The sequence below is a fragment of the Abramis brama genome (assembly GCF_963993115.1).
Source record: "Abramis brama genome assembly, chromosome: 8".
NCBI lineage: Eukaryota > Metazoa > Chordata > Actinopteri > Cypriniformes > Leuciscidae > Abramis > Abramis brama.
This window is the reverse complement of record NC_139970.1, coordinates 36,407,632-36,422,783: the sequence shown is the minus strand read 5'-3', so window position 1 is coordinate 36,422,783 and position 15,152 is coordinate 36,407,632. Positions and strand designations below refer to the sequence as shown.

Below are 15,152 nucleotides of genomic sequence, written 5' to 3'. Positions count from 1 at the left end.
ACTTTCTTTTCTTTTTTTTTAAAGGGAATTGAAATTGAATATACTTAGAAATAAAGAACATAACTAAAAATGTGGTTTCTCCTAACCCTGAAAATGCAGTAAAATATATTAAACTGGTGTTTCACACTTAAAATGGAAGTAACTGTAACTTTTGCTTATGTCTAAAACAATGGACCAGTAAATCATTTCCTAATCAACATCACACTTCTAAACCTTGAAATGTCACCTTTTTATGAGGTTAATTTTGATTACATTTTCAGAACGGCTACACAAAAATAAACAACAACAAGCTAAACATAAACAAGGAACGGATACTGTTGGCACTGCTTGAAATGTCACCTTTAAAGACTATATAAAGATCACATGGACTAAACCTCAGATGACCCTGAAAACAGGAAGCTGAGGAGTTTAATGACATTGTGATGAAGTTTAATTTCAGCATTATGATGGTACAAAAGGCTCTAATGAAAACTTGAAATGCACTGCACAATCTCCTGTCACTAGCAGACCACCTAGAGACACTCAACGCAGACATACACAGTTGTGTGCGCTTTGAGCCTTTGACCTCTCAGACTGACTCCTGTGGCTTTCTGTCCTGTTGTAGGATCTGGTGTCCTTGTTCAACTTTCACAACTATGACAACCTGAGGCACTTTGCCAAGAAGCTCGATCCTCGCCGGGAGGGAGGAGACCAGCGGGTGAGTGTCCTCTTCTATTTGCCAGCCAGTCTTGCCCTCCCCACTTGCCCCATCGGAGCATAATTACACCACGTCTTGTATGATTGACGGCACATAATAATTTACTTAAGACTCTGAAGCTGAGAATACTGCAGAGAAAGCTTATTTCCACTAAACACCTGGTACATGCACAAACACCACGCCCCCTGCTGGAGCCTTTTGACACTACATACCTAGTTAGCTAGCTATATTACAACCCAAAGAGTTTTGTTGGTTTCGGCCGTTTTTGCTGATCTGTCGTCTCAATGAAGCAGCACAGCTAAAGCAGCGAGAAAAGAGCAGCGTTGATTCGTCAAAGTTCTCAGCTCTGCATGAGATTTTAATTTTGCATGTTGAGTGCCACCTCTTAATTTCCCATGTTTTATGCCGTTTTAGCCAAAGAGATTGTTTTTGTTTGCTTGCTTCAGTCTGCATCCTCAGATTCATAATCGGCAGGCCCAGATGGAATCTGTAGACTTTTTCCACGTTAGAAAAATCTGTGGAATGCATTTAAACATGGTAAAATGTTACACATAGCTAAAAAATAGCTTTAAAAAAATATGTTAAAATATTTAAATCTGAATACAGACCCGATTAAAAAAATTACAAAAATCAATGTAGAGACAATTGTTGTTGAAAAAAGTTTTAAAAAAAACAAAAAAAACATGTATTTTACAGATTCGTGCAAACCCAATTATTTAATAAGAAAATTAATTGTTGTCAAAAGTCAATTATTATATCATTTTAAATAATAATAATAATAATAATTATTATTATTATTATTATTATATTTAAAATACTACATGTATAATCTGTCTATATAGTTTATGTATTCTATATTTCTGTATTATTAATTATATTATTCATTATTTGTATTTTACAATACAATGTAAAATATTATACTATTTTGTATTATTATTATTATTATTATTATTATTATTATTATTATTATTATTATTATGTAAGGCTGCACAGATAATAATGATCATGACTTAAATCCGACTAGTGCAAACTAAATGAGGCATGTGCAATTTTTATGATCTTCATTATGAAATTTTCCTCAGGGGATAACAATGTCACTTGACTCAATAATATTATTAATAAAATATATATAATATAATATAAAAAATATGAAATATGATAAATACAATAACGTACTCACATAATGTATGTCTGTGCATTATTGTATTTATCATAATATTCTATATTATTTATTATATTATTCAATCTAAAATGTAATTAAATTGTATTAAATTAAATTGTATTATAATAACTGTTATTATTTAATGTGAATCATCTGAAATCTAAAATCATATCTGAAATCTGCGTGCACAGATTCCGTGTGGGACTGGTCATCAGTTAATAATGATCACGACTTGCTGCCTACTGACACCTAAATGAGGCTTGTGCAATTTCTGTGATAAGACGCACCTGTTTTGACATTTTCCCAGCTTTGTGAATACAAGGGCTCGCTTTGTTTTTGTTGACTTTGAAATCTTTTCATAAAATCACCATATTGAACAGTGTGAGTCTCACACTTTCCCTGGAGGCCCCTAAAAAACTAATCTGTTCTCCGTGTTGCTCAACACAGCCGCAAACCTTTGGACCCATGGATTACGAGAGCCTTCAGAAAGAGCTGGCTCTCAAAGACACTGTGTGGACAAAAGTCTCGCCCACTGAGTGCAATGAAGACAGTTCCACTACTGTAGTCTACAGGATGGAGAATGTCAGAGATGGCAACTAAAACTGACCTGAATAACCTCAACAAGCTTTTTGACAATATATATTTATGTAAATTAACAGTTATTTATTTTCAATGAATCTCATTCTGAACACGTGTATGGTTTGTCACCAGAGTCACTGTATCTTTCTCAGTGAATATGAATGACTGTGGTTGAGGATATGGACTTGTGTGCCTTGGCTTCTGTTTATCTATCTGAGCAAATGCTTAAAGCAATGCTGCTTGGTGGATGTTAGGTGCAGTGTGATTTATAGGCTCTGTTTTCTCTCAAAGACCAGCAGTTGTTTTTTTTTTGGTGGAAGTTTAGGATTGGCTGCTGAACGGAGACTGCAGGTGATTCTGTTTTTCATTACAATGGCATGTTGTGGTCATGAATAATTGACGCCTCTTACCACACATGGAGTCTTTCAGTGTGGCCTTTAACTTGATGGTGTCACGACCACATGAATGTTCTCTGAAACTTTTTGCAGGAAGTACTGTACAGGTGGCCGGAAAGGATGACCTTCAGTCAGAATTACAGCAATAGCTCACCCAAAAAAGGAACCCTTTGCTTACCCTCATGTTGTTTTGACCCCATATGTAGTTGTTGTTGTTTTTCTGTGGAACACAAAAGTACATTTTAGTTTAAATCAAACTAAGTTTCGATTAGCGCCTGAAGTGGTTTTATTTTTGGAAATATGGTGCCCTTATCAGCAAGTTTTTAAGTATTATATATATTTTTGTTTTTCTATGTGTGTTGCTAAAACAAAAGTAAAGCAATAGTGCGTCCAAAAAATGAAAATTCTGTCATTATATACTCGCCCTCATGTCATTTTGACCCTGTATGTTGACTTGCAGTGGAATACAAAGGTACATTTTTGAGGAATTTAAAATTTATGCAGCTTTTTTCCCACTCTTCATCCAAAATACCCATAAAAAAAGGCTTTGAAGCTATGTAATAGCTTTTTCTGAGGGAAAAGAAAAATAATGACTTGTTTACTGAAAATCTTTTGAAAATGGCAAATTTTCTGCCTGTTCTTCACACAAAACTATTATATGACTTCAAAACACAAGTGTGTTATGCTAGTTTCAGCCCGACGCAGTTATCATTTTCACGTCCTGCGCCACGTTGTTAAAATAGCAAATGCATTTGCGCCTATTTGTGCGCCCATGGTCTGAAAACTATGTGTGTCTGGTGCATTGTTGGCGCGTTGCTATTTTGAGGCAACTAAAATAGACTCCATTGACCAACAAAAACCTGGTCTAAAGTTAATGGTGCAATATTTTTTTGTTATTTAAAGAGCGCACTAGTAACGTGCGCCTATAGGCGGGTCCACAACGCGCGTACACTCTGCTTATTAAACACACAGGGACATGCAGCAGCACACAAAATAGCCAAATATTAAAAATAAAAGGATAACAATGTAAAAGATTATTATTGTGTACGTAAAGATATGGTGGAATCCGGGTTGTCCGGTAGATGATCTGCTTGCGCGCTTTAACCTCGCTCACGAGCAGATCCGTTTGCGCTCTGGAGACGCGTTCAGTCTTTCCGCCATGTAAATAGCGAATCCGCCATGGCACGAGCGCAAATAGCTTTTAAAGGGAATGAGAGATGAGACTCTGGTTGGTTTATTTCACATTATGCCCAAAACACACCCATTACTCATTAAGAGAATAGGGACAACCCTTTTAGACAATGCGTCGCACGCGCCAACCATTTTTCCCGAATGAAACCTTCAAAAGTGGATCTGGACAAACCCTAAGAGCACCTGTGCTTTAGACCTTGCACTTAGATCGTTAAAATAGGACCCTTGGAATGTAGTGTGCAAGTCATGTACTGTATATTTATATATCAGGGGCTGCGCAGACTAGTCGACTATAATGCTCTGCCATGACGCTTTAAGCTTGACTATCGACAAGTCGCTGATCATGACCTGTAGAGGGTGCAACAGGATAAGAAATCTTTGACTAAACTCCTAGAGTGCTCCACAAGATGTTTGAATAACTGCCTGTTCTTCATACAAAACTATTATATAACTTCAAAACACTTGGAATATAGCGCACAAGTCATATGGACCCCTTTTTATGGTTGTTTTTTGGTACTTTTTGGAGATTGACAGGTTACTATAAACTGTTGTTCTTTTGAAAAGAGCTGCATGAAGGTTCAAAAATGTTCCTTACATGAAGGTGAAGTAGCATTTAACTTTTTGGCTGAACTGTTCCTTAATTGCTTCTCCCTTAGGACACAATGTGATCCAAAAGTAAGGTTAAAAAGGACTTGTTGACCCAAATTAGTTACTGATTTCTAGATTAGTCGCATGCGTTTCTACTGAATTGCTTGTCTTGATGTCTCCATGTCCTGAACGCTGTTGTAATGTGCAGTTCTTGCATCATAGAGCCCCACTAGTACTGCTCAGCCTTATTTAAGGTGAAATCAATAATGTTACACTCCTTCCACTGTTCCGTCTGCTCTGTCTATTATCATATATTATTGCTAAAAACATTTCTGCACCTTGATAATTCAGAATGTCGGTTTATATCATACTAAGCTTCAATTAGCTTCAGCAGTTGTTTTATAATGGGAAAGATGCTGCCTTTATTAGGTTTTTAAGTATTATATATATGGTTTTTTTTTATGTGTTGCAAGAACGTCTTTTAATTTGTTTTAGTTAATTATATATATATATACATATATGTTGTAATCAAAATTATTCAACCCCCATTGCAAACCAGGTTATTTTGGTAAAATTTACAGACTTTTCAGCTGTTTGTAATGAACAAATCAAACAAAAGTAATAGAAATAGCTCAGCACAACAAATGTTTAAGTCGATTCCCCAAATTCAACTGAAAATGCAACTTTTAATGACTTCTGCAGTCTCAAAATTATTCATAGCAAGCATCTTTAGTACTTAGTAGAACACCCTTTTGCTGTTATGACCTGCTACAAATGAGATGTATAACCAGACACCTGCTTCTGACAGCGTTTCTGAGGAATCTGAGCCCATTCATCATGAGAATTCTATTCATTAAAAGTTGCATTTTCAGTTGAATTTGAGGAAACCACTTGAAACATTTGTTGTGTTGAGCTATTTCAATGACTTTTGTTTTATTTATTAATTGCAAACAACTAAAAGTCTGTACATTTTGCAAAATACGATTTGCAATGGGGGTTGAATAATTTTGATTACAACTGTAAATATATTGCAGTGTATACATATTAATGTTTACATTATAAATTAATTTTATTTTTGTATAATTTACTATATGCTTTCACAAGCTTGTGTACAGTATATCTGCAGAAACTATTGTGGGCTTTGTTGCTTAGTTTAACCATTTTTGTGTGTGTGTTTTTGTATTATTATTTTCATGTCATGGTCTTATGCTGCTTCAGTCATATGCTTTTAAGGAGAAGTGTTCTCATGATCTTACTGACTGCTTTAACAGTCAATGAGTTTATCGCTTGAGGAAGCTGCTCGCTCTGATTACTTACTGGCCTGATTCTAACAGAACGGCTGTCAAAATTCCTCATCACAATATATATTATTTCTGATTTCACTCATGTCATAACAGTTCTGTTTATTTTCTCTTGTTTTCTCATTGTGTATCTATGTCATTTGTTCTGATTTTCTTTTTTTGTATCATTAATAAATGTATTTAATCTCATCACATTGTTACCTGAAATCAATTGCTTTCGCTTTTGTTGCTGTTTTATGTTTTCTAAAGTGTGTCTAACAAAAAAAAATTCATCCTTGTTTGCTAGAGTGCCATAGTTTTGCTTAAAGGTATAATATGCACGAATTTTGTATCAAAATATCCAAAAACATCCAAAAACCACTTGCACAGTGTTATATATTTCTTTAATTTGTGTACTTCTATTATCCTAAATGTTTCCAAGAATTTGTAAATTCAGGGAAATTCACAATTTTAAAAAGTGTCCGTCCCTGTTCACTTGTCGCCTGTCAATGACGTAATATCCCTGGTTTCCGCTTGTACTGCCATAGCCATGGCGTAACGATTGCGACAGACGTGGACAACTGCGTAGTGTGTAACGTCTAGCGGTGTTCTTGTTTCGTTCAAACATTATGGACCATGGCAAGCAGACTTTGGGACAAAGAGAGAACTAAAATGAGGATCAATATCGGTGTGGCGTTTTCGAGATGCCGAGAGCTCCACGTCCGCGACTAACTTGGACTTGACAGAGCTTCACGAGTCATAACTTGGCAGGGACGCCGCTCTTGCACGTACTTTATTGGACAGGTGAGCTAATGTATATAGCTCAACATGATGAAATGTGAGAATACGATCAGTATGATCATAATGTTGATCTAGCTTACTGCTAGTCTCATATAGCAAACAAATTAACACAAAGAATAACATTATAACTTTCAACACACTCAAATGCTGTTTAGTATGATAGTGTAACGTTAGACCAAGTGAAACAGCGCTGCGTTACCTCACAAGTTTAATTCGTCAAATAAACTGACATGTGTGAGCAGTAATTCAGCACTTGCGGGTAGTTCGGTAGAATTAAATGTCCTTATTCCTTTATATCCGCGGGACTCGCGTATGGCACTGATATCTGTCTCTTATTAGCAATCGCGCCCTGCTTCATACCACAGTCAAACATAAAAAACATAAATGTTTTCACTCATCCATAAACATGATTATGTCCATCAGCATGACAGCAAGTCCCATCATTCCACTTATCACTGCGTCATCAATCTACGCCTTTGTTATTGTAAGAGGTTAGCGACCCTTAGCGGTGAAAAAAATTTGCCTACATATTGTATCTTTAAAAAGGCCTATTTGAATACAGCCTACACAAAAACCACAGGTTTATGACAGCTTCAACAATCCTCAGCACAAAAACATAACGGACAATATCTCTATGAAAGGATTCCCATGTTCATGGAAAATATGGAATTTTCAAATTGTGATGTTTATTTATTTATTTATTTTTCAGGCCTGAAAAATCATGGTAAATAAAATCGTAATAAATTCTTTCACATTTATTATAAAGTATAATTTATATATAAAATTGTGTATTATATATAATTGAGTATAATTCTAACATTTATTTTTGTATTAAATATAATTATAAATTTTTTCTTTTTAATTATATTTATACAAAATATTTTCTTATCTAAAAGATGATCTTTTTGTAAACATTTTTTAAATCTTTATTCAGTAATGGTGGCACAACTGGAAAAGGCATGTAAATTCATCACTCAGAAGATGGGAACTTTTTTTTTTTTTTTTTTTTTTTTTTTTTAAAGAGCTGCTGTCCAGTGCTTCTCTGCTGCCTTCTGTTGTGCTTTAGTGTTGAATTAATGTTTAGTCTGTCTTTGAAATGTATTGTTTATCAGTTCTCAGCACAGCCTGTTCTCATTGGCATGAGGTGATGAAAGAACCTTCCATTGATCCAGGAAGAGAAATGAAGCTGTGCAGGAACAGCAAGCACATGAAGCACCCCTGTGTAAACCTGAGGTTCTTGTGCTAAATAGTTATTGATGCTTCCCACATTTTGGACTTCCTTGTAGTCAACTTTCTCTCCATGACTATTTATTACATTGATTACATTCTATTTATTTACATTTGTTATTAACTTTCCCTTGTGATCCATACTTCATTAGAAATGCAGCTAAATATATTTAATTCATCTTTTGTTATGTTGATGTACAGTTACATTCCAAATGCCTGATTTTGAGACAAATATTAAGATCTGAAGATCATCATCATTTTACCCCTAATATGTAGTAGTTTATGCTTTGGAATGAAACTGTATGTTCATTTTTTATTTATCCAGCGGCTCTAATGTGAATCTAAACACTGACTCATGTTACATGTTCATTCACACAGCAGGTTGTGGGTCGCATGCTGATGGCACACTGCAACTTGATACACTGACATCTATCTAGCTTGCTTTCTAATTTACTAGCTTCCTAGCAAGGGCCTGCAAAGATGTTATATAACATTCAAAATGACCTTAAAGCAGTTTTAAACATTAAACGCAAGTTTGTCTTGCTCTAGTTGACTTCATCTGAAATTAGCATGCACATTTCTGGAGAATGAGGATTACACGTTATAGCAAACAGGAATAGTGCCCTTTTTTTCAATTTAAGACATTACTGACTTGTATGTAATTACATTGATAGAGATTATAATTAAACACACACGTAATGGGACTGACATTTCTCGGATGATATTTTGGGCCAAAGACACTGACACCTTCTCCCACTTTTTGACTTCACTCTATGTCTGTGAAAAGGAAAGTGAGAATACTGAATATTTTAAGATAAGCATATTGTGTAATTAAAATAAATATAATTTAACTTATTTATTCCTTCAAATGGTTCAATTAAGTCAAAATTATTTTGTTACTCCTTTAGTAGTTTTCATTTTATTTCATACATTGTTGGCCTATTTCATTTTTATTTGATGTTTATCGTCGATAATAAGTTAAAAAAATCACACAAATCAAAGTTTTAAAAGGGCCGTTCACACCAAGGACCATAACTATAAAGATAACGATAATATATAGTTCTAAATATCGTTCTCAATTTTAAAGAATAGCAGACTTTAAATCCCAGCTTTAATGATAACGGCACAGAGAAAATATATCGTTGGAATCACTTTAAGAATGATTTTATCCACCTGGTGAAAGATAAAAACATTGACAGCCAATCAGAATCCATCCTGCTGTAACGAGCTCGAGCATTTAAAGCGGCAGACAAGCACGCGCGTAGAATAAACAGAACGATATCGCCCGCTAGTATGTATCTTTATAGTTATCATTCTTTGTGTGAACGGGCCTTAACGATAAAGATACAGTTCTAAAAATCTTTATAAATATAAAAGAATTGCAGAGTCCACACCGTAACTATAATAACGGCACAGAGAAACTTGTATTCACTTTCCAAAAGGTTTCTTTCCAGCTTATGGGTGGTAAAAACATTGACAGCCAATCAGAATCCATCCTGCTTTAAAGAGCTCGAGCATTTAAAGTGACAGACGACAAACCTGCAGCGCGAGCTTAGAATAAACAGAGCGTTATCGTTCTTTGGTGTGGACGCTAAAGTTATTGTTATCTTGTCGTTATTGTTGATAACTAGCGTTTAGACTAGATATGTCCCAAAATTTGGTAACAGGGTTATTAACATTTTCTCCAGGAACATGAAAGTTTGAGTAAACTGTCTGAATGTGTTATCATTAAGCATTAATGTTTGTCATCTCTCTTTTTTGTTCTTAATGTACAGTTTTGTTTAGGGTTAAATTCAAATGTTTATGCGCTGTAAAACTGATCCAGTTTGTAGATATGTATTCAAACATTTGATGGTTATTCTTATTGATTGTTTTGGTTGGTTTATGATTACGTTTTTGAACAAAACTTTAATAAGAAAGGCAGAAAAAAATTCACAAAGGAGAATTGCAGCAAGATTGGCACTTTTTTTGTAAGTCGTCTTGTTTCTGTCTTGGTATTTGAGATTTGCTGACTAACATGAAGGGTTGCTGATGCCCCCTAGCGGTGCTTTTCTGTCTCACAAGCTTTAAAACACAAGCTTGCATGTAAAGTGCATGAAGGTTTTCTTCTTCTTTTTGCATGGCTTGCTTGTTTGTTTTATTTTTATATAATCAGATGCTGCTTAAAACCAAATTTATCCTGCTAGAAAATCAAATTAAGTCATGTTTTGATTGAGGCAAGTGTCTTAATATTAAATATTAATCAGCTCGACAGTTTTCAACATTGATAATAAATAAGAAATGTTTCTTGAGCAGCAAATCAGCATATTAGAATGATTCCTGATGGATCATATGACACTGAAGACTGGCTGCTGAATAATTCTAGAAATTTCCATAACTTTTATAATGTAAAAATCACAGTAATTGCAAACGATTGTTTTAATCGTTTAGAAGTTACCTAATTAAAAAGTAATATAAAATGAGTCTATATGCATATTATTATATGCAAGGCTTAAAATGCAACACTCAATTTGTTCCTCTCCTGTCTTTCCACCCGAAAAATGTAGGTGTTTGTGTTTCAGTGCACTTAATTGAAGTTGCATTTTTGATTGGATGTTTCCTCTCACCAGTTCTCTGTTCATTTCTGTCCACTAGAGCTAAAGGAGACGCTCTGGAGGCGTCCATTTCTGCCCACCATCTGTCCATAATAACTTATTTCTATTCCACAAAGGCTCTTTTGTATCATTCCAGGTGAAATCTGTCATCAACCTCCTCTTTGCTGCCTACACAGGAGATGTGTCTGCTCTGAGAAGGTACAGAGTTCTTTATTGCCTAAAAGTCTCTACAGTGTTTTCTATTCTACTTCTGTAACATTTCCCTTATGGTGACTCCAGGTTTGCACTGTCCTCCATGGACATGGAGCAGCGGGACTATGACTCCAGGACAGCGCTTCACGTAGCAGCCGCTGAGGGTACACCACTGCACATGCCGTCACTTTAGTTAGGGGTCAAGAACCATTGGTATCTGTTAGCTTGGTTTAGATTATATCTGTTGGTATCTGATTGTCTAATGTAAATATAAGTCTTCAGATATTATAGCACTGGGGAGTTATCCAGATGACATATACATATACATATACATATACATATATATATATATATATATATTCCTTTTGATTTTAGGACATGTTGAAGTTGTGCGTTTTCTGCTAGAGGCCTGCAAGGTGAATCCTGGTCCCAAGGACAGGTGAGAAAAAACACTCTCCAACATTCAGCCACCAATGCCTGGTTCATTTACTTTTGATTTTTAGAGTAAATATTTCTTAGCCTTTTTAATCAGAAATTAAGCGACTGTATTTTAAGTAATTATACACACATTGCACTTGAATTTTACACAGGTAAAAGTAAGAAAAGCAAAAACAAAAAAAAGTACAAACATAGTACAGTCACAATGCATAGTACAAAGAGGTTCCACAGCCTTTCAATATAAATAAGAAAAAAAATTGCTTAAAAATTAGGCAGTTTTGTCACCACTGCCATAATATCATAAATATTGTCACCACTGCCATAATATCATAAATCCAAAAAAGGGAGAGAGAAAAATATAGTTAAAAAAAATATATGTTTATAAATTAAAGTTATTTGTATAATTTTAATGTATATACATTCATTTATATAATAATAATTATTTTGAATAAATAAATATATTTTACATTTCTCATAGGAACATACATCTCCAATGTTGTAAAAATGAAGACATATTAAAGGGATAGTGACCAAAAATGAATATTAGCCCATGATTTACTCACCCTGAAGCCATCAAGGTTAATAAAGGCCTTCTGAAGTGAAGCCGTGCGTTTGTGTAAGAAAAATATCCATATTTAAAACTTTATAAACTATAATCAATTAGATTATAAAGTTATAAATATGGCTATTTTTCTTACACAAATGCATGGCTTCACTTCAGAAGGCCTTTGTTTATATTCATTTTTGGATGAATTAACCATTTAAGTGTTGTAATTTAAAACTGTAAAGTAAAATAATTCTATAATTAAATGAAAAAAAATTACAGAGCAAAAATAGATCAAATATTTCTGAGTTAATAATGATATATTATTATACATTATATAGTAATCAAATGACTGGAAGGGTCATGAAAATAAAATAACTTATATTTCCTTCAGGTGGGGCAACACACCGATTGATGAGGCGACACATTTCGGGCATCATGAGGTGCTCACGCTTCTACAGGAGTACACCAGTAAGTACAGCCCAGCGGTCAATCCTGTCGCAGATAAAGAGACCACTGAAAAAAACCTGGATGGGATGCTGGAGACGTAACCATTCCCACCACTAGAGGACACTCTTCTGGAGCAACTCACTGAAGGACTGGTTCTGCTGTTTTTTGTCAAAACATTTTTTTTTTTTGTCATTGTCTCTAGTAGCCTAGTTTTTGTATGCTTTTGTGAGACATTTTTGGCTTGTTCTCAACTTCCTCATCGCAAGTCAGGGTGTGAGTAGTGATGATGTCCGTATTCAGTGGTGTGAAACGCTCTTAATAGGCGCTGAAATTTTATCTTCTTTTGTGCAAGTGAAAAGGTGATTGAGGTGTGGATGTGAATGATTAAACAAATCAAATGCCATTGTTTTCCTGATGACAAACGGTTAAACATATTTATACAGTATAGATTTGATACCAAACAATCCTGTTTAGTAAAGCCGTTCAAACAGGATGCGTTCTTGAGATCTGGCACGGTTCCACAAAAACACTCACGACTTTATATAAAAGCTTTTGAACAACATACAGTATAGCCTCTTCCAAAGTCAGCATGAAAACGGTAGTTGCGAGTCTTTTATTCCCTGTTGTGATGTATACCGCGATCTCATGTGACAGGTTGATTATTTTTGTGATGCTGACCAGCGATAACGACATGATTCTGCTTATTACATGTCTACTCACCGCATCTGTGACCAATCAGAATGAAGTATTCCACCGGGCTGTGTAGTAATACAAAATATTGCAGGAGGAATGCAAAAATGTGTCCTGAGTAAAAAAAAAAAAAGGATTTATTTTCATAATATAAAAAAGTTGCATGCACTCCTAGTAGAGAATAAAACTGTAGATAACTTTTTTTACATGTATACCACTTTTATTTCATTATAGCACATGATTTAAACATTTTAACCACTGCCAAATTCATGTTATTTATGTTAGTCTATATCTATTCTTCAGTGTACGCACAATCATATAATATTAGCATGCAGGTCCCCCAAAATGCCTGGATTTTGAGAAAGTACACAATGTTGCAATCCCAAAAATAAAACTACATTTTACTGAGACATTTTACATACAGGAACCTGTATGAAGTTAAAAAAAAAATTAAAAAAATCCCATTATAAATAATATTTATGCCTACATCCACACCAGCTTGTTGTATACTATAAAAACTCTTTTATAACTGCTCATTATGTATAAATAAAATACACCATGTATTTGTGCAAACATCTGAATCTGCACTATAATTGATGACGTGTTAAATTACTGTAAGTGTAGTTTCTATACACATTTGTTTTAGCAGAGGAAATATGATGTCAACCCTGTTCACTCGGACCAAACACTTGTCAAAGTAAATGAATGTAAACTATTTTAAAGACACTTTAACTCTGTTCAGTATTCACTAGATACAATCGGATTGAAGCAAATATTTTTTTCTGATTTATATTACACTGTATCTGGCTGACTAAAGTTGGTGTGTGTACATGTACAATTAAAGCAATGGTATGTAAAGATTTAGCTTTGATGTGCAATAATTAATAAAATCTGTTGGTAATTAAAAGGGTGTGATTTTCTCATACAAATAACCTCACTAAAGCAGAATTTCAGTGTTTTATGTAGTTTTGTCCACTGTATTTATAATGTATATCTAAAGTAATTGCACAACAACCTCAACAATCAGTTGTCATGTTCAGAGCTGAAACAGGAGGAGTTATGCTCTGAAATTAATAACCATGAGCAAAAGTAATAGAGATGTTTGTCTAACACAATTACAAAATTATTTTGTTTCCTACATTTATGCAATGGATCCAAAACAACTTCAAGGTATAGGCTACATTTGATAAGTTCTCTGAGAATCAAACCCATGAGCTTGGCATCGCTAACTTAATGCTCTACCAGTTCAAAGCATAAATCCTTTAGATCAGATGAGTCCGGCTGAGCACACGAGCACATGATGTCCAGACGTGCTGTAGTACTGTCCTATATTTTCATTCATCCCTTATAGAGCTAAAGGAGAACAGAATTTTATTTTAGTCCAAAATTGTGTAAATTACCAGGACAAAAAACACACATACAAGAGTCTCAGAACAGATGCAGAATTGGAGGGTGAACTGAAATTGTAATGCACTGCCCGGCCAAAAAATAAAAGTCACTGTTTATCACAGATTATCATGACAGAATATGCTAATCAAAGACTTGAAGATAGTTAACTCCAAAATTCATCACCTAACCATTCATAAACATCCTGTTGCATTCTACATGTTGTCACTTCTTCTTGAGTCTCTCCATCATTGTTCGACTCCAGTTTAAACATAAAAGGCAGAACAGTTTCTGACATTTTAGTGCTTGTCTGCGTGAGGTAATAGGAGCTGATAACGCACACACACACACACACACACACACACACACACACACACACACACACACAAGCTCTTGAAGCTCTTCCCTCTGTGCCCAGCAGTTCATTTGCATTTAAAGGGACACACACAAAACAACGCGTTTTTAGTGCCCCCAGAGTGAGGGGGCAAGAGGGGTATTTTAGTTAGTTCCTTGCAAAATGCTATCATATTGCTTTAGAAGACTTGTAATATGGGGCAAGAGGCATACAGACTGCTGTTATGATATGTTTTTTGTCATTTTGGAGCTATTTGCCCCAGTCGTCAATCAATTTCAAAATACTGAAAATCATGTTCTTCAGAAGTTTTTTTCACCTTTTTCAGACAATGAGATTGAGAAGTTTTAGAGAGCTATATCCTCAATAACATATGTGGGACACTTTCTCCGTCACAGTGCTTAAGTTTACAAAAGGCAGTCTTAGTATTTTTAATGGTATTAACAGAAAAAACAGCATAATAATGGCTCTCATTTGTTGGCTGTTATTTTCTGCCCAGGATGCATTATGGGTAATTTATGGCATAAACAGCGCCTGCTAGAGGTTCTCACCAGCTCTGCAGCTGGTCCAGACACGTGTTGTGCGG

At 34.8% G+C, this 15,152-nt stretch overlaps 1 protein-coding gene across 4 annotated transcripts in view; it reads left to right on the top strand.

The window, feature by feature from the left end:
• The window catches only part of glsb (glutaminase b), a 52,928-nt gene extending 39,193 nt beyond the window's left edge, over window positions 1–13,735 (top strand). For 2 of the 4 annotated variants that reach the window (XM_084121267.1, XM_084121266.1), the window contains exons 14-18: window positions 605–697; window positions 10,651–10,712; window positions 10,794–10,870; window positions 11,082–11,145; window positions 12,083–13,735. In XM_084121267.1, coding sequence (XP_083977393.1) covers window positions 605–697; window positions 10,651–10,712; window positions 10,794–10,870; window positions 11,082–11,145; window positions 12,083–12,239 — 453 coding nt within the window. In that variant the 3' untranslated portion in view covers window positions 12,240–13,735. Of the gene's footprint in view, window positions 1–604; window positions 698–2,306; window positions 3,840–10,650; window positions 10,713–10,793; window positions 10,871–11,081; window positions 11,146–12,082 lie in introns of those variants that run through there. The other 2 variants (XM_084121269.1, XM_084121268.1) reach the window with 1 other exon arrangement.
• Window positions 13,736–15,152: the final 1,417 nt, after the last annotated feature.